At 45.3% G+C, this 27939-nt stretch overlaps 1 protein-coding gene and 1 long non-coding RNA gene across 3 annotated transcripts in view; one reads left to right on the top strand and one right to left on the bottom strand.

Moving 5' to 3' along the window:
* Positions 1-1129: 1129 nt before the first annotated feature.
* LOC142463914 (uncharacterized) overlaps positions 1130-27939 on the top strand; it is a 69636-nt gene continuing 42826 nt past the window's right edge. The window contains exon 1 of one of the 2 annotated variants that reach the window (XR_012787538.1): positions 1130-1554. This is a non-coding gene — a long non-coding RNA (uncharacterized LOC142463914). The remainder of the gene's footprint in view (positions 1555-27939) is intronic. The other variant, XR_012787539.1, reaches the window with a different exon arrangement.
* Positions 4291-27939, bottom strand: part of LOC142463913 (3-galactosyl-N-acetylglucosaminide 4-alpha-L-fucosyltransferase FUT3-like) — a 37264-nt gene continuing 13615 nt past the window's right edge. Inside the window, exon 2 of the mRNA XM_075566766.1 lies at positions 4291-6633. Within this exon, the coding sequence (XP_075422881.1) occupies positions 5417-6484 (1068 nt within the window). The 5' untranslated portion in view covers positions 6485-6633 and the 3' untranslated portion in view covers positions 4291-5416. The remainder of the gene's footprint in view (positions 6634-27939) is intronic.

The raw sequence follows: 27939 nt of genomic DNA, 5'->3' as shown, positions 1-27939 counted from the left end.
CCATTCACTACACTAGAATGGACCGTAAGGTGTCTTCTAATACCTGATAGTGTCTAATGGAAAAGCACCACTTAGTGAATATGGACCCTGATCTTTTGAGCCTCATAAGGCTCCATACCTGTTATCATTCTTCCCAACCTTCTTTGTACGTTCTCCAGCTTTGTTATGGCCTTTTTGAGCCTAGGTGATCAAAACTAGGCACAGTGTTCCAGATATCGGTGCTCCATGGTTTTATACAATGGTGTCATTTATATGTTATGCTTTAATTCTTAAATCTTCGTTTAGCCCTCTTTCCCCCTGACTAAAGGGGCTACCGTTACTGTCGTAACCTGTCTGGGTAACGTTACCGTTACTGCCGTTACCTGTCTGGGTAACGCTACCGTTACTGCCGTTACCTGTCAGAAGGCCTGAGCCTCCGCCACTAGGAGCCTGGGGTGTCAATGGTCTGCCTTGGTGCAGCGCCTCCACCTGTGAGGGATCCCAGCGCGGTGGGATGATACCCGCACAGGAACCAATAATAATAATAATCACACCACAAGTATGTAATAACACTTTACTGAACACATAAATCTTATACCTATACCACACCGTATTTATAACACTCCCAACCCCCATACACCAAGTGAGTGTCCCCACAGTACAAAGGGTGCATGGCAACAATACCCTGATGGCCTTTTACCCAATGTCAAGGCCCACCCCAAAAGTGTGTATGGTAGCGCTACCCTGAACCATTGGGGCACTTTAGTTGAGGTATCTGTTGGGTACTCAAGTACCCGGTGTGGCCAACTTGCAACAGGGATCCGCTGATCCAGCGACGTCTGCCTCTGCGTGGGGTCGACTCCGGTAGGAGGGTCTCAAATTTGTGATTCTCTTTAACATAGGTTGTCTGGTCCCAGACCACAGGCTGCAATTCACCGTGCGGCGTCTTCGATGGTGCCTATCCTCACTACTAGCAGCTACTGGGGAAGGGTCCCTGACTATGGTCTTTCCCTGTAGCAACCAGAAGCTATTTGTGAGTGGGGCCTATCTTGGACCTATGGGGTAATCTGGCCTAATCTGGGTGCCACTAACACCCAGACCCTACCTTCCCTTTCTCTGTCCTTAGCTCCAACTGCCAGCGCAAGCTCCTTCACGCCAAACTGCCTCTCTCCCCTCACCGTGAATGCGGCAGCCCGATTGGCTGAGCCGCGCCGCGAGATCCGGCCGCCCCAGGGTAACCTGTAGATGTAGTTCCCCTGCGGAGCTATGCAGAAGATGGCTGCCACTGTTGTTGGGTCAATGCGCACCTCCCTAACATGTCCTCTGCAACCTCAGACCCTCTCTGCGCATGCGCGATGTCTACTGTGCATGCGCGGCACATAACAATGGCGGCGCCCTTATCGGTCGTCCGCCTCCGAGCACCGTAGTCCTCTCCTCTACTCCCAGCGGGTCCACCCGCCACAGACGGCATCCGCTAGCACCGCTGGGCAGCCGCAGCACTCCCTGTAAATATGCCAGGTCCGCATGCTCCTCCGGCGGCACCCGGCAACTCCCGGCGCATGCTCCGGACCGCAGGTAATGGGGGAAACAGAGGGGGGACAACTGGCTACATTTGGACGGTAAAATATCCCTAATATTTCATTTGTCTTCCTGAATATTTGTATCGCTTTACACAGGATCTATTTCCAGGGTCATAGTAGATGCTATAATTTAGATCCCATCGGTGTATATCTATATTCTGAATTTTCTTGCATTGACTAAAGGGAGACAGGAAGGACTTCATTAGAGACAGGAAAGAGAAAATTATTATTTCTGATGGGAAGTTTTTAATTGGAGATAGAAGTTAATTAGAGTTGGGGAGATATTAATTAAATATTGGAAGTACTTAATTACGGATAGAAAATACTAAATAAAGAGCAAATGTATAATTAGCAGGTAAACCCCTCCTCTTTCCCCCTTAAGTTTATTGGCAGTCTAATAAGGACAGGGTGGGTAAGTCGGAATAAAATACTTGAAACTTGCCCATTCAGAGACCCTGAATAAGAGGGTTTTATGCTTAATTTCCACCAAAACCAAATAATCCAAATATTTGCTTTCAGAAAGGTTACATTTGTATAAATAATTAATTTCGACTGTTAAATCCTTACAAAATATTGTTTTTGGTTGGCTACCAGACATCGCACCTTTCAAAGAGAGCAGCATTACCACTATTCCATCTGGTGTTTGGCTTAGAAAACCACAAACTACAATAGTTTATTGGACCAAATGAAATAAAGAGGATAATAGTTGGCTGATACTATACATCTCATATGTATTTACCATGCCCCCCTGCAGACGCACTTACTGTACCATAACAGCCTCCTATTGTCTCTGTATGTTCTCCCTACTTACCACTTAAATTGTAAGCTCTTCGGGGCAGGGTCTACTTTTCCTTATGTTTTTATTATGTACTAGCTGATATACCCGGCGTTGCCCGGGATTTCATTTTCCCTCACCCCCTATCTCGGCTCCCCCCTCTCTCTCCGCTCCCCCCTCTCTCCGCTCCCCCCCTCTCTCTCTCTCTCCCCCTTCCCCTCTCTCCTTCCCCTTTCTCCACCCCTGTCTGTTTCTCCCCCGTTAACAGCAATCCGGCCCGCCCCCCGTTCACAGCTTCCGCCACCCCCCCTTCACACCTCCGTTCGCCCCACCCCTTCACAGCTCCGTCCCCCCTTCACATCTGTGATTTCCCCCCCCCCCTTCACAGGTCTGTCCCCCCCCATTCACAGCTCGGTTCCCCCCGTTCCCCCCACCGTTCACAGCTCCGTCCCCCCCTTCACAGCTCCGCTCCCCCCCTTCACACCTCCGCTCCCACCTTCACAGCTGCATTCCCCCCCATGTTCACATGTCCGATTTCCCCCCCCCTTCCCAGCTCCAGTCCCCCCTCCCTTCACAGCTCCGATTTCCCCCCCGCGGTCATGGCTCGGTCTCCTCCCCCTTTCATATCTCCAATTCCCCCATTTGGCATTGTTGGTGTGTGTTTGTGTATATGACTATGTAGCTGAAGGGTGATGGGGTGAGAGTCTGAGACAGTGGTGGGGGAGGTGAGTCGCAATTGTATGTAGATTCTTACCTGGTAGTGTTGATGCTGGTTGTTGCACACTTGCGGCGTCTGCAATGCCTCCCAGAGACGTCAGAGGTCCGGCCGCACGGCGCCCCTGGCAGTCAGCCGCAGCTGAGCGGAGGCGGGAGGATAGCGGCGCAGGGGCGGTCAGGCGAGGTGAGGTGAGCGGGAGGACGGCGCGGTTGGAAGGGGTAGAGCGCGAGGGAGGATGGGGGTGGTCAGGTACGGTGAGCGGGTGGATGGTGCGGATGGAAGGAGGAGAGCGCGAGGGAGGATGCGGCGGTGTGCGGGGTGAGCGGAAGGATGGCACGGGTGGAAGGGGGAGAGCATGAGGGAGGATGCGGTGGTGTGCGGGGTGAGCGGAAGGACGGCGTGAGTGGAAGGGGGAGAGCGCAAGGGAGGATTCGGATGCGGCTTTGTGCGGGGTGAGCGGGAGGATGATGTGGGTGGAAGGGGGAGAGCGCGAGGGAGGATGCGTATGCAGCGGTGTGTAGGATGAGCGGGACGATGGAGCCGGTGAGCTGGAGGATGGCGCATTGGAAAGGGGGAGAGAGTGAGGGAGCGGGTGGAAGGGGGAGAGCGCAAGGGAGGATGCGGATGCGCGTGTGTGTAGTGGGGTGGTGGTGTGAGCAGGAGGATGGTGGCGCGGGGGGAAGGGGGAGACAGCGAGGGAGGATGCGGAGTGGAGAAGCAGTGACTGTGGGGTCCCGCCAATAAGCAAACGGATCAAATGGAGGAGTAGGAGTCACTGTGCAGTCCTGCCAGTCACCAAATGGACAGTGAGGCCAAGAGGCGCAGGCGGTGTGAGGGTGGTGTGACTGTCACGCCCTGCGTAGGCGTGGCCATGACGTCAGCCCACCCTGCAGGCCAATGAGCTGTGGCCGTCCGCCGGCCAATCACAAGGGCACAAACACACAGACAAACATTTTTTCACTTTTATATATATAGATTTATGTATAAAGCGCTTATTCCTATTATGTCACCTGCATTTCTGCTGTATACCATATGTACATGGATGGAGCTATATAAAAAAAGATGTACATACAGTACATAATGAGAAAGCTGACAGGGATCATTTCAACTACCAGTTTTAAAAAGGGCAAGAAGCTAAAAAGACTCCTCTTAATTTCATGTTGAGTCAATGAGTGGTAGGATAGTTATTAGGGGGGTTGTGGAATTAATGGTTGAGTTAATGGATGGATACAAAAATCTTCCTGGTTATGACATTTTAAGAGCTACTTTAAGATGTCTGTACAAAGCTGTTTAGAAGCTAATCACACTGGGATGGTAAGGCATCAAGGAGGATAGTTAGGCATCTATGTGTGTGGAGGAGATTAGTCATGAATGTACCTGAATAGATTATGAAAGGTATATATCCTATATGAATGGAGCTTTCAGAGAACTTGATCAGTGCAGAGATCTAGTTGTTATATTGGTTCTGGAGAGATGATTGAACCAACATGAAAATGGTTCATACAGTACAGTAGCTGTCCATCTGAAGAAGAGTGGGAAGAAGCTCTGTCCATGTAGGATGAACATATTGGTCCATTATAAGTGATCACAACCTGAGACAAATTTACAGAGGCATAGCTTGTTCAGACGAAGCACATGCAACTAATTGTGTAATAATAAATGTATGTTGTGTTATGTTGGTATTAGCTGTGTGGGATATTCACAGTTATATTGTCACACTGTATGTCGTCTTCTCATTGTATTCAATGATACAGGATACATCTATAATTAGTGGAAATATGCACATTACCACCACCTGTACTAAATGGATATTTTATTTAAATTGGATTAGAGCAGCAATTTTCATCTGGTTGAAGCTACCAGATTCCTATGGCAATAATCATCAGAATGATCACCAAGGCAAAAAAAATCAATCCTTGAATGTGTAATTAAGGGCTATTCCTTAGCAATGTATTGTGAAGGATTGTTTGCCATGAGAAATAACCAATGATAAAGTGCAAGGTTCTAGTATCTGTAATGCATTGGAGGATGTATAGGTATCTTGCAAGTTGTGTTACCTAATGGACCAACATGAGAGTTCTTTATAGATGTTCATGAGCTTTGGTTACCTGATTAGTGCCTTCTATTGTAACTAACCGACCCAAGCTTTGGAGACCGTAGTCAATTCTTCAACTATATTAACATTACATGTTTCCCACTGATCATCTCAGGTCAGTCATTTAAAGAGCATACTTAAGACATCTGAAAAGCTCTAAATTACATCTATGCCGAACTCTCAACTTGATATAATAGAAAGTAGAACAACATATAATGAACATGCATGATAACATATAACATCCTTCAATAGTTTCATTGGTAGTAAAATTATTTGTACCATTTGGCAATACTTGAAATAGTCCTATAGGGAGGTGCATCTTTCAGTGCTTTGCATACTTTACAGTACTGCATGATATAACTAGTTTTTCCCACTGGATGATATTTGGACCTCCAGTTGAAATATTGCTGGTATCTCTTATTATCCTTGTCCAGGTCCGTGAGATAAGTAGCTAGTTCCTTAGCAGTGGAGAAGTCATCTACATGGATAAATGAGTCTGGAGGTATAAAACGCTCATAGTTTTCACGGGGAGGTCCGATTACGACTGGCACAGTCCCTGAGACGAGTGCATTGTACCAAAGCTTCTCAGTGATGTAGTCTTCATGAATAGAGTTTTCAAAGGCTAGATAGAACTTGTATGTAGAGAGAACTTCAGTCTGTTTTTCTCCGGGTAGAGACTTCTGATTACTCCCATACCTATCAATGGGGATGTGTTTCTTCAGCTCTTCATAATATTGAACCCTGCGGGAACTTGGATTCCAGTTACTGATCGCCCAGGCCACAAGCTTGTTTTTGACTGGTATGGTGAAGTTCTGAACTCCATCATGCTTCTCCAGCCAGCCATAAGTAGTCCAGATATCGGAGTCAGCCCGGTAAGACATGGTGAGGTTGATGAGTTTGTCCATAAAGCCCAGGTTAGGGCTGTGGGTTGGTGACTCCAAGTTGAACCAAATCCAGTACTGTTTATCAGGTCTTGGGATCTGGGGTAATTGTTTTCTAGAGTTGCACACATCTCTATGGTGAAAAACAACAGCATCAGCTGAGGAATACAAGCTGCGGTTATCCGTGAAGAAGCAACCAGGAGTATCAAAGGGATGTGGACATTGGTTAAGGGGAAAGTGATAACCGAACGGCCATGTCCAGAGGAGAATAAGCAAGAGGGGCTCTTCTGGTTTTAAAATGGACTCAGAAGTCGAGTTTCCATGTACAGGATCAGTTTCCCGGACAAGGTTATTCCTATCTTGAAAAGAAGCAAACAAAACAAATGAGAGTGTTGCCTGCAGGATAAAGAGGAAGATAATCTTTATCAAGAAGGACGATTCGCATATGGACTCCATGGGGGAGACCAACCTGAACCTGGTCTATAGAATGATAACGTGATTAGACAATAGTAGGTTCCATCAAATGGAAATAAGGCATTTTGGTTTTCAGTGTATGTTCTTTTACCACTCAATGTGAGATCTGTTCAGTTTTCCAGATGCAGCCACTATTAGATGAAAAAGAAAACAAATAATTTGTAAATTATATTTTTTTGTAATTACATAATTACGAGAATCAACAGCAAAGTGTGTGAGCTTGAAATCAATTCTGATGGTTCAAGACGAACATGTTATTCCTCATTAGACCAAAGTGTACTGATGACAGTGACATGTTTAAGGGATTATATCTGGGTGATTTATACTTTTCTTACCAAAACATTACACCTGTTCGTATTTAAAGTTAGTTTGTAAACATGTTGAGCTGAGACCGGGGGAGGGGTTGGATTTCCCCTGGCTGCTCCCTTTTGTCTCCTTATCTTTATTGGCTCTAGGATAAGGATAGGCTGGGTAAATATAAAGACTAATAACAGTACTTATTCAGAAGCCCTTTGTAATTAATGTCTGGAGAAATAAAAGCAACCGCATCATTGCTTTAAGCATAGTTACAGTACATTTGTTTATCAAATTGTTCAATTCTAGATAAAGCTTTGTTTTTGGATAGCTACATCAGTTTGCTTCTTTTAAGCACTACACCAACCATTGATTAGGAAGCAGGTAATACCCAGTGCCCAGCCACCCTAAAACAGAGGCTTAAATGGTGAACATACAATTCTATGCTACAGTAGTTGCGTTACAGACCTATCCCTTCTCACTAATTTACTGTGAGTCGCACTGATTTGTGGTCAGTCTTACTCATTTTTAGGACTAGTATGTCATAAACTTCAACGTATTCTCACTGAAAAAAAATCAGACCTTTTCCATTAAAATTCCACTGTTTGGTCTAAAAATCCTAAATTTTACTGATCCCGGTCCTTTAGATTTGTAACAAATGAAAATAAAAAATAGAACTATTGAGATATCTTTATATTCTTATCAAGAGGCAGCAGGGCGGACATCTTGTATTTGTGATGTAATTGATGATACTGCAATCCATTCAGCTTCTGTTACTTCTGAATCAGCAGAAACCTGTCCATACCCTACCTTCTTCGTCTGATGTTTGAGACAGGGAAAAAAAGACAGGATTGGGTTTATCTAGTAGAAGCAGTAGCCAGAAATATTAGTATTGAGTCTTTACACCGCTCATTGTACCAGTACCATAACTGACATCACAATCAAAGATGGCCGCCAAATGGTTCCACAAAAATAAATACATATGTCTCGATAATTTGACTGCAAATGGAATATTGTATGCTCAACACACTGTAAACATATACTGTGTGTGTGTGTATGTATATATGTATATATGTATGTATGTATGTGTATATATATATATATATATATATATATATATATATATATATATATATATATATATATATATATATATATATATATACACAGTGTTCGACAAACCTATACATTTGCTCGCCCAGGGCGAGTGGATTTAACCCCCGGGCGAGTAAATATTGGCCCAAGCTTGGTACTAGGTGGCGAGTAGATTTTTTTGTGTGGCGAGTAGATTTTTTGGTGATTTGTCAACCACTGTATATATATATATATTGTGACAAACGCCCCTCTTTTGTAGTGCTGACGTCTGTCTGGGTTCTTCCCGACACAGTCTTCTAGGGTTATTTAATACAAAAAACAGGATCATGCAAAGTATTAAGCTGCTTAACTCAGGCTTCTGCCTGCTTTATTTTCATCCAAGTAAGGTACTGCAGCTTTAACATGTGTAGGTTAGAGGTACTCAGATACTTTCATTCAGCAGTTCACTCATTTCATTGTTACAGTATTTCCCACACTGTTATTTCAAGTAAAAAGAAACCAAATTATATAAACAAAATCCTATCCCTTTCAGGGATCTAACTACACATAGAATCAGTCTCTCTAACAGCTGCTGGCCAACTAACCTGGTTCCCCAGCTTAAAACAATGCTCTCTCATTTAGGGTCACTTAGATACAGCACAGTCTTTTAGCAACAGCAGTAAACATTTGTTTGGTCTTATCTGTTCGTGGTGGGAACTCGGTCCCGTGTCCAGGCAAATCCTCTGGTACTGTGATACTTGGAGGGGCCGTCAACCCCGATACTGGCTGCAGGGGAGCAGCGATACCCCCAGCCTCCAGGCTCTAAGGAGAGAGAGAGCCAAATGCAAAACCTCTCTGCTCTAAATACCTGTGCATGTGATTAGAAGAGCAGGTGAGGGAGAACTAGAGCCATTGTAATCTGTGGTCTGGATTTTCCATCCAGCTGCCTGAGTTAATGGGAAGCTGTGGAACGGATCATTTTTAGCTATTCCTGCACTTTCTGCTCTAAAATGGGGCAGAAAGCTGCCTAACATCTTTGGACTATGTCACAATATATATATATATATATATACATTTAAAAGCAGCAATTAATGCTGCTCAGTTTTTTCTTACACATGTTTTTATTTTATTTTTTACCTTATTTGAAAGAATGGGTTAGTGAGATTTTTGATGTTTAAATTCTTTGTCTGGGAGAAACAATATGGTCACTGGGGTCAACTTCTGGTAGCTAACAAAATGTAATGACATCATTGTGAGATGGCATTGCCGCTTCCGATTGGTTGACGCTGCAGCTATCTTTATTTTTCCTTGTGTACCCCTCCTTGCCTGACTATAAACATGGCCATCATCAGTCTCTTATACCTTTTCAGGGTGCTGGATCCACGCAGGCTGGGCGTAGTGATGCAGATACCATAGTTAGTAACTGCAGCTGCTTGCTTTGTTTGCTGTGTGCTCACAGTCACAGGTGCTGCTACTGTAAATAATCCACCCAAAAACTACATTCTGTGGCACTCCAGTCTTGATGTAGTCTTTATGCGAACATACATCAACGTTTCGGTATCTGTAGAACACCTTCATCAGGACTTACAGTAGTGAAAATGTGAGTGCTATAAATAGGGGGGTCAATACAGAGATATATTGGTTCAGGCAGACCCTGTTCAGAAGTATAGATAATCCCATTTCACACAAAACGGCAAGTTATTCTAGCAAGAATTGTGGAGTTTCTAATGCTCTTATACAAGGAAATGCTTTTTGTCATCCATATACTGTAGTGGTGAAAAATTCCGTAAAATAATAATAAATAATAATAATTGTTTGTTCTAGCGCTGCTAGTTTTACATAGCGCTTTATAGAGACATTTTGCAGGCACAGGTACCTGCCCCGTTGGGCTTACAATGTATGTTTTTGGTGCCTGAGGCACAGGGAGATAAAGTGACTTGCCCAAGGTCACAAGGAGCCAACAAAAGTGTCCATGCAACAAGATCTACTGTATGTGGGTAAGACAGCCAGACCATTTAGACACAGATATAATGAGCACAAGAGTATACACTTTGAAAGCTATGATAATTGAGCAGGTCTAACCCCTGTGGAGGGGTGGTGACAGGGACAGGTGGCTTTTTGTATCTTTACGCTTCATGCTTTGGCACTTAAAGGAATGAATACAGACTTGAATTATAGTTGCTTTATTGAAAGTAATGTGACATGCATTGGTCCATCAGCATGTGTTAAAAGTGTGCGACCTTTGGACCTCTTCACGGAACTCTAACGTCTTAAAAAATGGGAAATAGAGCTATTTGCTCATGGCTGCACCTTATCTGAGTACTATCGTCAAATATGTATTCCATGTGGATTTAGGATTAATAATAAACTACCATCGGTGCTGACAATCCCACTTTTTGTGATAAATGGTGCCAAGTACTCAATAAAATTTCATTGGACTTGATTTTATTAGTAGTTCAAGAGGTGGGTGTACAACTTGCTAACACGGGAAATTCTTAAAATAGGAAATTCTGAATGAACAAGCAAATACTGTGAGTGATAGTTAAATTGCTTGATGATTTCAAGACAGGGCTTGAAAAATGTAAAAGCGACATGACACACTTTAAGAAATTGAAATTTGAGAAGGTGGTTAATGATTACAAAGACGGCTGAGTCTATCATTGGCTGAGACAGGACAGCAAACCACATAGTTGTCCAAGGGGACGTCATACACAGAGTTCCACAGAATATACTACTAGTGACTCTGACGCCCACTCCTCTACAGATCGTCACCGAGATCAAAGCCCTGCACCTTTTTTTAGGGTTTCGTCAGGACAAAAGGATAAACAGAAGAAAACAAGACGTCTGAGGAAGAGACACGGATTATCGCTCTCTACAGGATCTCAGAACAACAACTGAGTACGGACTCACTTGTTATAAATGTATCGCATTATTCACTGGCTGTTAGCGAGATATCTGTTTTAGCTCATGGACCTTCTTGTGTCCCAACTTCACACTTTGATAAATTTGTTTTAGAACTGTTTCAATTTGAACGTACTGTATACTTAACCTTAAATCTTTCTTTTCTTCCAGAATCCCAGATATGGACCAATCACAACCACCTATAGATAATCTGGATATAGGTACTAAAAAATATAAATTGAAGTCCACATTTATCCCACCATTTAAAAATCATTCAGTCAGCACATACTGTAGAAGACGTCAAAACGTATGCCTACCATAGCAGGCAAATATCTAGGGATGGGAACCTTTCAAATTAAATCAATAGGAGAATAATGACTAGATGGGAAAAAAAGACAATCTTTGAATGGAACCCAACACTGTGCCTCAAGAAGAGAATGTTCAACCAGTGTATTCTGCCTGTGCTCACATAAATTGGATCCTAAATGCTAAGATAATTTGTAAGTTTCCGACACTTCATATACGTATGGAGAAAAGTATGCTGGGTACTACCCGAAAAGACAGGAAAAAGAAAGAATAGATACGAAAACAACCCAAAATCTGTGACATCATAATGAGGGTGAAGAAATTAAAATGGCCGTGGGCCGTAAGACATGAAGAAATAACCACCATTGGACATAGATGGTTCTTAACTTCCAAGAGATATCAAAAGACCAAAAGTAAGATGGTATGTGTCACAGGAGACCAGGACTAACACACCAGGGATCAATTCTCCATTTTGGCTTTATTTTTGTTAAATAAATCATGACACGGTGTGATATGTCATGTGTTGTTGTTCATCTGAGGTTGTATTTACCTAATTTTAAGACCTGCTAAGGAACAGATGATTGTTATTATGTCTTGATATATAAAACCATAGAATTCAAAGAGGGAGTACTTTCTTTTTCACACAACTGTATGTATATATATATATGTATACATATGTATATATATATGTTTATGATTTTCAATGGGCAAAAGTCTAGATTTGGCTCATTGTATTGCCAGTATAAAACGGTGAGGCTGGTTATAATGACTATGCAAATTGAAGCTGGGGCAGGTTTCAACCATATCTTAAGGTGTAGTTGAAATCTATTCCTGCTTCAGATTTCATAGCCAGTATAACAATGTGGGGGGTGGGGATGAGGGTGGTGATACTGGTTATGCAAATTGAAGCTAGGACAGGTTTCCACCAACATTACATAGTTACATAGTAGTTACATAGTAGATGAGGTTGAATAAGCCATAAGTCCATCAAGTTCAACCTATGCTAAATTTAGACGACAGATATTTTATTTGAACAAAACCCCCAGTGAAATATCATCCAATGATGTCTCTCCCCCCTCCATCAATTACCCCTCTCTCACTTAATCCCATCACATGTATTTCTCTCCCCTATATCTCATTCTTACTCCGTTGCTCCTCTCATTCTTCCCCCTGTCAATTACCCCACTTTCTCAATACCCCCTCCTCACAGTCATTCCTTCCCCCTCACACACATTCCCCCCACAAAATACATACCAAAATACCCCACCCCTCCAAATACTTAGAAAAAATACTCACCCCCCCAAATATATACAAACCCTTCAAACCCCCCAAATACATAACAAAATATTAAAAAAACCAATCCATATAAACCCCCCCAATACATCTAAAAAACATCCCCAATACATATAGAAAAAACCCCAATACATATAACCCCCCAATACATATAACCCCCAATACACATAACCGCCCAATACATATAACCCACCAATACATATAACCCCCAATACATATAACCGCCCAATACATATAACCCACCAATACATATAAACCCACCAGTACATATAAAAAACATACATATAAAAAGACCGAATACATATAAAGCACCCCCAATAGATATAAACCCCTGCAATACATATAAAACACCCACAATACATATAAAAAAATACATATAAAAAAACCCAATACGTATAAAAAATCTCCATGATACATATACCCCCCACCCAATATATATATATATATATATATATATATATATAAAAATCCCCAATACATCTAAAAAAACAAAACCCAATACATATGTAGCCATGCCACCTATGGCTAATACTGTCTCTGTACGTTCTTCCTACCAACAAAATTAGATTCTGTGCTCTTCGGAGCAGGGACTCCTTTTCCTAAATGTTACTTTTCTGTCAGAAGCACTTCTTCCCTTTGTGTTATTTATATCTTATTATTTATATGATTGTCACTATTACTGCTGTGAAGTGCTATGTACATTAATGGCTCTATACAGTGAGTTCTCGTTTTACAACGCTGCGCTTTACACGAATGGCTTATCCAACGCTATGCAATGCATACCTATGTTAATTTTTACAACGCCAAAATGGCTTATCCAACGCTCTTACGACGCTTTGCAAAGTTGTTTGTGTATATAATATATATATATTATACTATATTATACTATATAATATATTATATTTTTCTATTATATTATATATTATGTTATATTATATATATATATATATATATATATATAATACAGTATATACACTACAGGCATACCCCGCATTAACGTACGCAATGGGACCGGAGCATGTATGTAAAGTGAAAATGTACTTAAAGTGAAGCACTACCTTTTCCCCACTTATCGATGCATGTACTGTACTACAATCGTCATATACGTGCAGAACTGATGTAAATAACGCATGTGTAACAGGCTCTATAGTCTCCCCGCTTGCGCACAGCTTCAGTACAGGTAAGGAGTCGGTATTGCTGTTCAGGATGTGCTGACAGGCGCATGCGTGAGCTGCCGTTTGCCTATTGAGCGAGATGTACTTACTCGCGAGTGTACTTAAAGTGAGTGTCCTTAAACCGGGGTGTGCCTGTATATAATTTATGTGTATGCTGCATATCTTATTGTCTGCGTAAAATATTTGGTGTATTTTAGCATTAAAAATGCCTTCAGGAACGGAACCTTCCATTTAAACAGTGTTTCAATGGGAAAATGTGTTTCGCTTTACAACGTTTCGCTATCCAACGCCATTTTGAGTAACGCATTGTGTCGGATAACCGAGGACTGCCTGTATAAATAAAGACATACATACATACATACATACATACTAGCCTGCCCTTGTACTGGCAGTAAGCCCTGGTAAGAACAGGCCTTGCCAGCAGTTAAGATGGGTTTTCCCTCTCCATGGTGTTGCATTTGAGTGACAGTAGGAGGTTGTGACATTGGGCCTGAGCATGTCCAATCATAGGACAGACGTGATGCCCTCCATCTGGCTGTACTTAAAGGCAGTACCGCCCCAAATTCAGTAGTTCTTTTCCCCACTGAGAGAGGCAAGGACGCACACATGGAGCCTGAGATTAGGGCCTTCCCTAGCCTCTTCCCCTTGGGGGAGAGTGAGTGTGAGCCTATACCCTGACTTCTGATAGGGGAGTCGGGAAGAGCTTGGACAGCTGCAGGGGCCCTGACCTGTAGTGGTTGTCCAGGCACCATCATCCAGTGGATAGCTGACCTGAGAAGCTGTGATTGAGCAGACCACTGCTGCGTTGTGGTGGTATCAATAAAGACCGTTCCTGTTTGCATATACCTCCTGCCTGAGTGTGATCTTACTGAGAGGAGAGGGAGTATTTCTACCGTAGGAGATAGCCTCCATTCATCTTGGAGCCTGCGGCAGATGGAGGCGCTGCACTGCTAGAGAACTATATGGGTAATGTACCCCAGAAACCTGATCCTGTGTGCTCACTACCACCGGCGGACAGCTCAGCCCTCCTGTTACCAGCAGTATCATACACCACACATTTAGTAATGGCCAGATCTCCCACCGGTTGGGGGAAACACCGTTACACATCTATAAATATATATTACAATATTGTAATATATAGTATTGCAATATTACAAACATACGCCCTTCTGTTGCTCAACTGCTAAATCTCTGACTCAGGCCCTCATTCTCTCCCGTCTCGATTACTGTAACCTCCTGCTGTCCGGCCTTCTTGCCTCTCACCTGTCTCCCCTACAATCTATCCTAAACGCTGCTGCCAGAATCACTCTACTCTTTCCTAAATCTGTCTCAGCATCTCCCCTGATGAAATCCCTCTCCTGGCTTCCTATCAAATCCCACATCTCACACTCAATTCTCCTCCTCACTTTTAAAGCTTTACACTCTTCTGCCCCTCCTTACATCTCAGACCTAATTTCTCACAATGCACCATCCTGACTCTTGCGTTCTGCTCAAGGATGCCTTCTCTCTACCCCCTTTGTATCTAAAGCCCTCTCTCGCCTTAAACCTTTCTCAGTGACTGCCCCACACCTCTGGAATGCCCTTCCCCTCAATTAGTACCGTGGCTAATACTATACACATGATACATAAACATTGGCCCCTTGCAGACACACTTACCAGAATGCCCTCCTACTGTCTCTGTACATTCTTCCTACCTACCAATTAGATTGTAAGCTCTTCGGAGCAGGGACTCCTCTTCCGAAATGTTACTTTTATGTCTGAAGCACTTATTCCCATGAACTGTTATTTGTATTATTTGTTATTTATATGATTGTCACGTGTATTACTGCTGTGAAGCGCTATGTACTTTAATGGTGCTATATAAATAAAGACATACAGTACATACATAAAAATTCCCAATACAGATATAAAAAATCCCAATACATATATAAAAAACAATACATATAAAAAAAATGAATACATATAACCCCCCCAATACATATAAACACCTCCCAATACATATAAACACCCCAATACATATAAAAAAAAAACAATATATATGTAGCGGTGCTTCCCCCACCCTCAGGGAGATGTTATCATTACATGGTGTGGTGCATACTTGCTGGCTCACAGTAGATCTGAGTCACCTGCGGTGTTATGGAGGAGAACAAGACAGGCTTCTGGGGTAGTATCTGTTTCTTTCTCACGGTGTTAGTGCCTCCATCTCTTGCAGGCCCCAGGGATGTGGAGACAATCCCTGCAGGAGAACTTACTTCCACTCCCCCTGATAGATTGTAGTCTCAGGCAAGAGGATATATTTCAAGCAGGATCACTTTATTCAGTGCACTGGCAGATCTTACAGTCTTTCTGTCTCAACACAGCTTGCCCTGTAGGTCAGCACAGGTTGCAGGTCCTTGGTGGGGAAGATGGGCCCCTGTTATGGTAGGCAGGAGTCCCTGGACACTACACCTAACCTTCCTCCCTCTTTGACACTCTCACTGGAGGCATACCTCTTATCTTCCAGTTCTGCGTTGCTGAAAGCCTGTCCTGATGATCTCAGCAGCGCCTCCAAATGTAGTGGTGCTTCCCCCACCCTCTAGGAAATGTTACCATTACATGGTATAGTACCTACCTACTGGCTCACAGTAGATCTGAGTCTCATGCGGTGTTATGGAGGAGAACAAGACAGGCTTCTGGGGTAGTATCTGTTTCTTTCTCACGGTGTTAGTGCCTCCATCTCTTGCAGGCCCCAGGGATGTGGAGACAATCCCTGCAGGAGAACTTACTTCCACTCCCCCTGATAGATTGTAGTCTCAGGCAAGAGGATATATTTCAAGCAGGATCACTTTATTCAGTGCACTGGCAGATCTTACAGCCTTTCTGTCTCAACACAGCTTGCCCTGTAGGTCAGCACAGGTTGCAGGTCCTTGGTGGGGAAGATGGGCCCCTGTTATGGTAGGCAGGAGTCCCTGGACACTACACCTAGCCTTCCTCCCTCTTTGACACTCTCACTGGAGGCATACCTCTTATCTTCCAGTTCTGCGTTGCTGAAAGCCTGTCCTGATGATCTCAGCAGCGCCTCCAAATGTAGTGGTGCTTCCCCCACCCTCTAGGAAATGTTACCAGTACATGGTATAGTACCTACATACTGGCTCACAGTAGATCTGAGTCTCATGCGGTGTTATGGAAGAGAACTGGACAGGCTTCTGGGGTAGTATCTTATTCTTTCTCACTGTGTCAGCACCTCCATCTCTGGTAGGCCCAAGGAATGTGGAGACAGTCCCTGCAGGAGAACTTACTTCCACCCCTCCTGATAGATTGCAGTCTCAGGCAAGAGGATATATTTCAAGCAGGATCACTTTATTCAGTGCACTGGCAGATCTTACAGCATACACAGCTCAATTCTTGTGGCTTCACCCTCAGGATGTACCCTTGACCTCCACTCCAGGCCAAGGGCACCTGAAGCAGTCCCTGCTCTTCCCTTACTCCCTGGTGTAGTATAGGGTATAGTTTCCCCCTCCACTCCCCTATGGGAGGGAGTACAAATTGGCAGAGCCCTGCACAATTGTTTGGTAGACCAGCCTCTCTCAAGGAGGTAGAGGCACTGATTAAATTTAGCAATTCAGCTCCTTAAGTACAAGGTAAGTAGGTACCAGATTTGAAATCAGTCATTGGACACACACAGGCCTAGTCCCACCACCTCCCCTGTCACCAACTAAGCTACTGTGAGTGGGGAAACCCCATGATAACTCCTGGCAGGCCAGCTCTTACCAGGACTTACTGCCAGGGAGGGCAGACTAGTAGCCAAGAAAACCTGCCTGGCTACATAGTTACATAGTAGATGAGGTTGAAAAAAGACGTACGTCCATCAAGTTCAACCTATGCTAAATTTAGACAACAGATACTTTATCCTATATCTATACCTACTCATTGATCTAGAGGAAGGCAAACAAAAAACCCCAGTGACATATCATCCAATGATATCTCATAAGGGGAAAAATAAATTCCTTCCTGACTCCAAGAATTGGCAATCGGATTAATCCCTGGGTCAACATCCTTCCCATGTATACTTATTTGGTATATCCCTGTATACCTTTCCCATCTAAAAAGATTTCCAACCTTTTTTTAAATAAATCTATTGTATCTGCCATCACAGTCTCCATGAGTAATGAATTCCACATTTTAACTGCCCTTACTGTAAAGAACCCTTTCCTTTGTTGCTGGTGAAATCTCCTTTCCTCCAACCTTAAGGGATGGCCCTGAGTCCTTTGTACGGCCCGTGGGATGAACAGTTCTTTTGAAAGCTCCTTGTACTGTCCCCGAATATATTTGTATAGTTATCATATCCCCTCTTAGACGCCTCTTTTCTAATGTAAATAAATCTAATTTAGCTAGCCTCTCCTCATAAGTTAGATTGTCCATCCCCTTTATTAATTTGGTGGCTCTTCTCTGCACTCTCTCTAGTTCCATAATGTATTTTCTTAGGATTGGTGCCCAAAATTGTACTCCATATTCAAGGTGTGGTCTTACTAATGCTTTATAAAGGGCCATAATTATGTTTACTTCCCTTCCCATCCATTGCCCGTTTGATGCAAGATAAGATCTTATTTGCCTTTGCAGCTAATGCATGACTTTGGGCACTATTGCTAAGCCTGCTGTCTACAAGCACTCCTAAATCCTTCTCCATCAAGGATTCCCCCAATATATCTCCATTTAATTTGTAAGTCGCCTTTATATTCTTGCATCCCAAATGCATAGAAAACAAAAAGAGAAAACAGCGCAAAACCTCATAGCGTAGTATATAAAGAAATATTGTATTGATCGCATTCAGCGGGTGAGTATTACACGTACATTAAAAATGAATATAACAGGCATGACATGTTTTGGACATGTTACCACAACAACAAACGGTGTGGAATCACTCAAGACTCTGCTGGGCTAGGGATGGGATGAAATCCTGTCTCTCCCCAGAGGCTCCTGGACTTCCTCCTCCCTCTGATCAGCGTCGTCTCACCGGATGGAGGGCTGGAATGTCCTTGCACAGGATCCGCTGCACGCTGTTAAAGTGTGGTGCCGTTGCTTAACGTGCACTGGCGTCGTCGCTCAGGAAGTCCCATCCAAGATAGAGAACTATACACTGGCAACGTGTGGTGTAGCCTGCTTCGCATCAGTGCTCCGCGATGGGCTAACCGGTGTGCACTAGTGACGTCACTCCAAAGCGTCCCGTTGCATGAGAATTGAGCAATTAAATGTCCATGAACTGGCAAAATGTATAATAAATCCAAAATATCAAACTCCACAGAGTACAGACTGGAACACGTCCTATTCCAACATGTTACGTAAATGAATTACTTCGTCAGGGAAAAACAGCTTTTTGATAGTGTGAGAAATAAAATGATAATAAAATGTAATAATAAATATATAACAAAATAAGTTATATATAAATAACACAAAAAAAATGAAATGGATAAAACAATGTCCAATATGCAAATAAAAATAGAACAGACCAGTCCAATGGGAAAGATGAAAAACAAGTCCAGAAAAGTGTATTCCAGTCACTGTATTGGGGAGGCAAGCTTCAATGTGATCTAGCCAGATCAAAGGAATCTACAAGAACAAAAGAAAAAGAAGCGCCAGCTCCATAGCATAATACTGTATAAAAAAAGACACAAATTTATTCAATTGCAAGAAAGGCCGCCAGGACATGCACTCACTTCAAATATATAAAAAACATTCAGTGGGTTAGAGCTGGCGATTCTGCTTGGCACAGAGTGAGAGGAGAGAGGCTACTTAATCTACACGGCTGGGGCGGTGTTCCTATTACTGGATACACAGAGTGTGGACATTACTGCTGTGACGCTGAGAGTCCCTTCCAAGTGTTACGAGGGGTGATTCCGTGGACACAGCTACACCACCACTGAAGTGGAAAATATCATCCCTCCCCCCCTCTCATCTGATGACATCTATACTGATAAGTATCTGCCTGTATACCCACACCATCAGTATTATTGCTCTTACTTCACCTTGGCTGAACCTTCCTCTTCCATGGTCTTGGAAATTTACAGATTGTCTCCCATGAATGTTTTTTTTATATATTTGAAGTGAGTGCATGTCCTGGCGGCCTCTCTTGCAATTGAATAAATTTGTGTCTTTTTTATACAGTATTATGCTATGGAGCTGGCGCTTCTTTTTCTTTTGTTCTTGTATATATATATATATATATATATATATATATATTGTGACAAACGGCTTACTCCGGGGCTCCGTCGTTTGTCCGGGACTGTTTAGAACACGGTCTTTTAGGGTAGGTTAAATGATGAGGCGTCACGTACTGTTCCTTTAAACAGGCTATGCCTGGTTTATTCAGTCCCAGGCACTGAGACTGCCACAGTGCATACAACAGAAAACAGATCAAAACAAAAGCTGCTCACCTGAGCGATAACTTAACTTAGATATCCCTGACTCAGGGTTGGAAGTGGCTTTTCCACTTCCAACATCAAAACATGGTACTTTTGCAGTCTTACACAAATGAACAGAAAGATTGAACCTGTTTGGGGAAGAGGCTTCTCCCCTCTGTAGTTCAGCAGCCTTCCAGCCTCCTGGCTCTTGTGGGGAGACCAGAGCAAACAGGAAATCAGTCTTTCATACCTGATTCCTAATTAGCATGACAGGTGACAGAAATCAGGCAGCAGACAAACTCTGGTCTGGATCTCTCATCCCTCAGTTCCAGCGCTTGCCAAACTGTGGGATGGAGTGTATGTATTATAAGGCTGCACTCCCAGGCCAAACAGGATAGAAACTGTCTAGTATCCTGGGAGCCCTATATACGGAATTTATTACCATCCCCTGGTTTCTGTCACATATCCTCCCCCCCAGCTCAGACCTCGAGGGATGAGCGACCATGGATATTAGGGAGTGCATCCTTGACAACCCGTCAGCATTGCCATGTTTGTGCCCTGACCTGTGTTCCACAGAAAATTTAAAGGGTTGTAGGCTTAGGAACCACCTGGTCACTCTAGCATTCTTTTCCCTGTTTTGACACATCCAGGTAAGGGGTGCATGATCTGTGACCAACCGGAATTTTCTCCCCAACGGGTAGTATTTGAGCGTCTCTACAGCCCACTTTATTGCGAGACACTCTTTCTCTACTATGGAGTAATTTTTCTCCTGGGGATTTAGTTTCCTACTTAAATAAAGGATGGGGTGCTCCTCACCTTGAGACTCCTGGGAGAGTACCGCCCCCAGCCCTACCTCAGATGCGTCGGTTTGGACTACGAACTCTTTGGAGAAGTCAGGTGTGACCAACACTGGTTGGGCACAGAGAGCTTCTTTCAGGCTTCTAAAGGCCTGTTCGGTTTCGGGGGACCACTTTACCATTAGCGGTCCTCTTGCTTTTGTGAGGTCAGTTAGTGGGGTTGCCTTAGTTGCAAAATTGGGAATAAACCTTCTATAGTACCCAATTAAGCCCAAAAAGGTCCTTACTTGTTTTTTTGTAACTGGCCTTGGCCAATTTTGTATCGCCTCCACTTTGAGTGTTTGGGGTTTGAGTAAACCTCTGCCAATAGAATATCCCAGATACTTGGCCTCCTCCAGACCAATAGTGCATTTAGCGGGGTTAGCAGTTAGTCCAGCAGACCGGACTGCGTCAAGCACAGCTTGGACCTTTGGAAGGTGGGATTGCCAATCTTCACTATGGATTACCACATCATCCAGGTAGGCGGCAGCATACCGAGCATGTGGTTTTAAAATTTTATCCATCATTCTTTGGAATGTGGCGGGAGCTCCATGTAAGCCAAAAGGCAACACCTTATACTGAAAGAGGCCGTCTGGGGTTGAGAAGGCTGTCTTTTCTTTTGCCCTTTCTGTGAGGGGAACCTGCCAGTACCCTTTTGTTAGGTCTAGGGTTGTGAGATATCGGGCTTTGCCCAGTCTCTCTACAAGTTCATCTACCCTGGGCATAGGATAAGTATCAAATTTTGACACCGCGTTTAGTTTCCGGTAGTCATTACAAAACCTTGTTGTACCATCTGGCTTTGGGACTAAGACTATAGGGCTGTTCCACCCACTTTGGGATTCCTCAATTACACCTAGTTTTAGCATTTTTTTAACCTCTAAACTTATAGCCTTTCTTTTGGCCTCTGGGATTCGGTACGGTTTAAGGTTAACTCGGACCCCCGGTTCAGAGACTAAGTCATGTTCAATTACGCTAGTTCTACCTGGCCGTATAGAGAAAATTTCTTTGTTTCTTTTCACTAAATTCTGAACCTCTCGTTTCTGATGAACAGACAGGGTTTCAGCTATGCTAACCTCTGGGTCAGTTTCTTGATTCTCTGACGGACCTGGGGGTACTAGGGTTAACAAGACTTCTCTATCTTTCCAGGGCTTGAGTAGGTTTATATGGTAAATTTGCTCAGGTTTCCTCCTACCTGGCTGTCTTACCTTATAATTTACTTCTCCCACTCTTTCCAAGACCTCATATGGCCCATGCCATTTAGCAAGGAATTTACTCTCCACGGTGGGAACCAGAACTAGTACCCTATCACCTGGAGAAAAAATTCTGACCCTAGCACCCTTATTATATGTATTCCTCTGTGCTTCTTGAGCTTTCTCCATGTGTTCCCTCACTATGGGTAGGACTGCAGCAATGCGGTCCTGCATCTGGGCAACATGCTCTATTACACTTCTGTAAGGGGTAACCTCGTGTTCCCAAGTCTCTTTGGCTATATCCAGTAAGCCCCTTGGGTGTCGGCCATACAATAGTTCAAACGGGGAGAAGCCTGTGGATGATTGGGGAACTTCCCTAATGGCAAATAACAGGTACGGTAACAAACAATCCCAGTTTTTCCCATCTTTATCAACCGCCCGCCGTAACATGCTCTTTAAGGTTTTATTGAACCTTTCCACTAAACCATCTGTTTGTGGATGATAGACTGAGGTTCTGAGATGCTTGATTTTTAGGAGTTTACATAGCTCTTTCGTTACTTGGGACATAAATGGTGTTCCCTGGTCAGATAGAATCTCTTTAGGAATCCCGACCCGGGAAAACAGAACTACTAACTCTTTTGCTATGTTTTTAGCTGAGGTGCTACGTAGGGGAACTGCCTCCGGATATCGGGTGGCATAATCTAATATTACCAATATATGCTGATGTCCCCTAGCAGACTTTATTAGGGGTCCTACTAGATCCATAGCAATCCGGTCAAATGGTACCTCTATTATGGGAAGGGGTACCAATGGGCTGCGGTACGCCTTGAACGGGGCGGTGATCTGACATTCTGGGCATGAGGAACAATAATTCGTAATTTCTGCCAGAACCCCAGGCCAATAGAAGCTTCGGAGAACCTTTTCTTTTGTCTTTTCCACCCCTAGGTGTCCCCCCAATGGATGACTATGTGCGAGGTGTAATACTACGTTACGGAATGTCCGTGGTACCAACAATTGTTTAGTTGTAACTGATTTCCTTTTATCAACCCGATATACTAGGTCGTTCTCTACCTCGAAGTAGGGGTAAGCAAGTGACCTATCTGGTTGGCCAGGAGTACTATTCTGGTCCCGTATATTTCCCCTTGCTACCGCTAATGTGGGGTCCTCCCACTGGGCCTTCTTAAAACTCCCAGGACTGACCTCTAGGTCAGCGAGGGTCTTATCCGGTTCTGGGGTGGTAAGTGTCTGCTCAACATCTTGATTTGGGGTATTCCCTACCAAAGTAGTGATGGGGAAGGGAATTTTACAGCACTCCTCCTTTTCCCCCTTCTTATTTGGGCCCTCGTCAACCTCCATTTCTGAAAAAGGGAAAGGATTTGTTTCTTCTAATACTTCGTTATGGTCCGCTATTGAACTCTGGGCGCTATTCTGAGCGGGGGACCACATTTTTAGAAAATGGGGAAAGTCGGTCCCTATTAACACATCATGTGCCAGTTTGGGTACAATACCCACCTTGAAATCTAAAGAACCAAACTCTGTTTCAAAAAAAACATCAACAGTGGAATATTCATGATTATCCCCATGTATACAACAAATTGCCACTCTTTGTGAACTGTTTCCCTGTTTCTTCTTAATGGGCAAGAGGTATTCGGACACTAGTGTGACCATGCTCCCAGAGTCAAGAAGTGCCCGAACCCTCTTACCATTAACCTTTACAAATGCCCACAGATGGTTATTCAAGGGGTCCTCTGGGCTAGGGCCCATACATTGGGACAACAGCGAATAAGGTTCCACGCTGTTGCATTGCATGGGCTCATAATTTAGTGGGCAGATTTTTGCTGTGTGGCCCCTCTCATGACAATTTACACATTTAGGTACATAGTCTGTGTCCCACTTAGAGCCTTTTCCCGGCTCCCCATGTTGGCTATTGCCCTTAGTGTGCGAACCACTGTTGCTGGTGCTGCGTGAAGGTGGTCGCCGCTCTTCAGCGCCCCTTAACCCCGGTACCCTTTTACCGTCTCTGGAAGAGTCCTGGAACCTCGGGTAGTGGGGTTGCTCCACGACTGTGGGTTGCGGGTGCTCTTCTGCTGCATTGTACCTTTCTACGAGGGCCACAAGCTCATCCGCATTGTGGGGGTCACTCCGACTGACCCAACGGCGTAAGGCAGAGGGAAGTTTCCTCAAGAACTGGTCCATGACCAACCGTTCCACGATGTGGCTGGCTGAGTTGATCTCGGGTTGTAGCCACTTCCGGGCGAGGTGGATGAGGTCATACATCTGGCTTCGGGTGGCTTTATCCATCGTGAAGGACCATGCGTGAAACCTTTGGGCGCGAACAGCCGTGGTTACGCCGAGGCGGGCGAGGATCTCGAACTTCAATTTTGCATAGACGTTAGCTTCGGCTGGCTCTAGATCAAAGTAAGCCTTCTGGGGTTCGCCGCTTAGGAAGGGTGCGATTAGACCAGCCCACTCAGCTTCTGGCCATCCCTCTCTCTGTGCCGTGCGTTCAAACGTGAGAAGATAGGCTTCCACATCATCCGAGGGTCCCATCTTCTGAAGGTAGTGGCTTGCCCTGGTCATTTTCGGAACTGGGGCTGCCGCTGCCAGTGGAAGGTTACTGATAGTCCCCCTCAGGATCTCGAGTTCCTGCTGTAAGCCCTGAGCGAACCGCTGTTGCTCCTCTCTCAGCAAGCGGTTTGTCTCTTGCTGGTTTGCATTCGCGTTTTGCAGGGCTTCATTCGTCTGTTGCTGGTTTGCATTCGCCTGTTGCTGGTTGGCATTCGCCTGTTGCTGGTTGGCATTAATCTCTTGCTGGGCTATTAGCAGCTGTTGATGGGCTGCATTCGTCTGCTGCTGGTTTGCATTAGTTTCTTGCTGGGCTATTAACAGCTGTTGCTGGGTTTCATTCGCGTCTTTCTGGGCAGCGACATTGCGTACCAGCGCACCCACCACGTCTTCCATCTTGTTTGCAGAGGATGAAAAAAACTTTTTTTTTTTTTTTTTTTTCAAAGTTCTTCAACCCGCAGACCCCCTAGTGCTCTGCCCGCATTCTCCACCATATGTGACAAACGGCTTACTCCGGGGCTCCGTCGTTTGTCCGGGACTGTTTAGAACACGGTCTTTTAGGGTAGGTTAAATGATGAGGCGTCACGTACTGTTCCTTTAAACAGGCTATGCCTGGTTTATTCAGTCCCAGGCACTGAGACTGCCACAGTGCATACAACAGAAAACAGATCAAAACAAAAGCTGCTCACCTGAGCGATAACTTAACTTAGATATCCCTGACTCAGGGTTGGAAGTGGCTTTTCCACTTCCAACATCAAAACATGGTACTTTTGCAGTCTTACACAAATGAACAGAAAGATTGAACCTGTTTGGGGAAGAGGCTTCTCCCCTCTGTAGTTCAGCAGCCTTCCAGCCTCCTGGCTCTTGTGGGGAGACCAGAGCAAACAGGAAATCAGTCTTTCATACCTGATTCCTAATTAGCATGACAGGTGACAGAAATCAGGCAGCAGACAAACTCTGGTCTGGATCTCTCATCCCTCAGTTCCAGCGCTTGCCAAACTGTGGGATGGAGTGTATGTATTATAAGGCTGCACTCCCAGGCCAAACAGGATAGAAACTGTCTAGTATCCTGGGAGCCCTATATACGGAATTTATTACCATCCCCTGGTTTCTGTCACAATATATATATATATATAAAATAAAAAAATCACTTGAGAGCACATTTACATGTCTTAGGCAGGTCTTCAACCCTGCCTTTCACCAATGTGTCACCTTTTGTCTGAAAAAACATTGTTACATGGAGCTTTAAAGCACAGCATGGGAATCAGATGCAAAGCCGGAGAAGCCATTCACGGACATGTTTCAACCTTAATGGGTATCATCAGTGGTTGTACTGCTGGCTTTGCATCTTCAAGACTGTAGGGTTTACCATCATGTTTTAAGTTATTGTGGGTGAATGTTTGTGAATGGTTTCTCTGGCTTTGCATCTGAATCCCATGCTGTGCTTTAAAGCTGTGTTAGCAGCGAGCATTCGCTTATATGGGTTCCATGTAACAATGTTTTTTCAGACAAAAGGTGACACATTGTGTGCTCCTTTGCATGTCATTTCCCAGAATCCCTTGCTGCAGTGGAAGCACTGTATGCTGGGGATAATGATGAAAGGCAGGGTTGCAGACCTGCCTAAGGCTAAGTCCCCGCTGCACGCGCCCACATGGCCACCTTGCTTGGCACATGCAATTCACTGCAAAGCGATCTGCGGTCTGCAGTGAATATTTTCCGGCGTGGGGGGCGTGGCCAAAATGGATGGGGGGCGCGGCCATGACATGAGGGGGCGGGACCATCCCACAGCACAGCGCTGCAGCCCCTCAGCAGCTCCTCAGCAGCTCCACCGCAGCCCCTCAGCAGCCCCTCAGCTCCACAGCAGCCCCTCAGCAGCTCCACAGCAGCCCCTCAGCTCCACAGCAGCCCCTCAGCAGCTCCTCAGCAGCCCCTCAGCTCCACAGCAGCCCCTCAGCAGCTCCACAGCAGCCCCTCAGCTCCACAGCAGCCCCTCAGCTCCACAGCGGCCCCTCAGCAGCTCCACAGCAGCCCCTCAGCTCCACAGCAGCCCCTCAGCAGCTCCACAGCAGCCCCTCAGCTCCACAGCAGCCCCTCAGCTCCACAGCAGCCCCTCAGCAGCTCCACAGCAGCCCCTCAGCAGCTCCACAGCAGCCCCTCAGCAGCTCCACCGCAGCCTCTCAGCAGCTCCACAGCAGCCCCTCAGCAGCTCCACCGCAGCCTCTCAGCTCCACAGCAGCCCCTCAGCAGCTCCACAGCAGCCCCTCAGCAGCTCCACAGCAGCCCCTCAGCTCCACAGCAGCCCCTCAGCTCCACAGCAGCCCCTCAGCTCCACAGCAGCCCCTCAGCAGCTCCACAGCAGCCACTTAGCTCCACAGCAGCCCCTTAGCTCCACAGCAGCCCCTCAGCTCCACAGCAGCCCCTCAGCAGCCCCTCAGCTCCACAGCAGCCCCTCAGCTCCTCAGCAGCCTCTCAGCTCCACAGCAGCCCCTCAGCTCCACAGCAGCCCCTTAGCTCCACAGCAGCCCCTCAGCTCCACAGCAGCCCCTCAGCTCCACAGCAGCCCCTTAGCTCCACAGCAGCCCCTTAGCTCCACAGCAGCCCCTTAGCCCCTGCAATTGACCGCTCCCTGCGGTCTGTAGGGAGAGGGAGCGGGAGCTGGGGCTGTGGTTTGAGCAGGGGGGCGTGGTTTGAGCGGCGGGCTCTCGTACTGTCCCCCCCCAACCTGTCAGTCCCTCTCGATCCCTCTCCCCCCTCCCGGAGCTGGGGCAGCCTGCGAAACGGCCACCAGAGGAGGGGGCGGGGCGCTATGCACGGCTGCACTGACAGGGTAGCCGCCTCCCTTCCCTCCCCATAGCCGCCTCCCTTCCCTCCCCGTAGCCACCTCCCTTCCCTCCCCGTAGCCACCTCCCTTCCCTCCCCGTAGCCACCTCCCTTCCCTCCCCGTAGCCACCTCCCTTCCCTCCCCGTAGCCACCTCCCGTCCCTCCCCGTAGCCACCTCCCTTCCCTCCCCGTAGCCGCCTCCCTTCCCTCATTGGCTGACTGCTGCACCACGTGACGCGTCAGCGCTTCTGATCACCAGAAGCTCGCAGCATCGACCGGGTGACGCGTCACAGCACGCAGTCAGCCACATTGGAAGGAGCCAGCGGGGACCTCCAGACTGGAAGAAAGGAGCTGGTGGCCCGCTGCCGCGTGTCCGCGTGCGCCGCCGGCCGCAGCGGGACCAAAGCCTAAGACATGTGAATGTGCTCACAAGTGATCTTTTTATTTGCTATATGCAATACGGTGGAGGTTTCTTGTTGCCTTTTTCACCCACCATAACTTAAAACATACACATACACAACATATAAATAAAATACATATAAAAAACGAATACATAAATAAAATACATATAAAAACAAATACATATAAATAAAATACATATAAAA

Source organism: Ascaphus truei, chromosome 12 (genome assembly GCF_040206685.1).
Source record: "Ascaphus truei isolate aAscTru1 chromosome 12, aAscTru1.hap1, whole genome shotgun sequence".
NCBI classification, from domain to species: Eukaryota; Metazoa; Chordata; class Amphibia; order Anura; family Ascaphidae; genus Ascaphus; species Ascaphus truei.
Note: the sequence above shows the minus strand (reverse complement) of the source record. Positions and strands in the feature narration are given on the sequence as shown.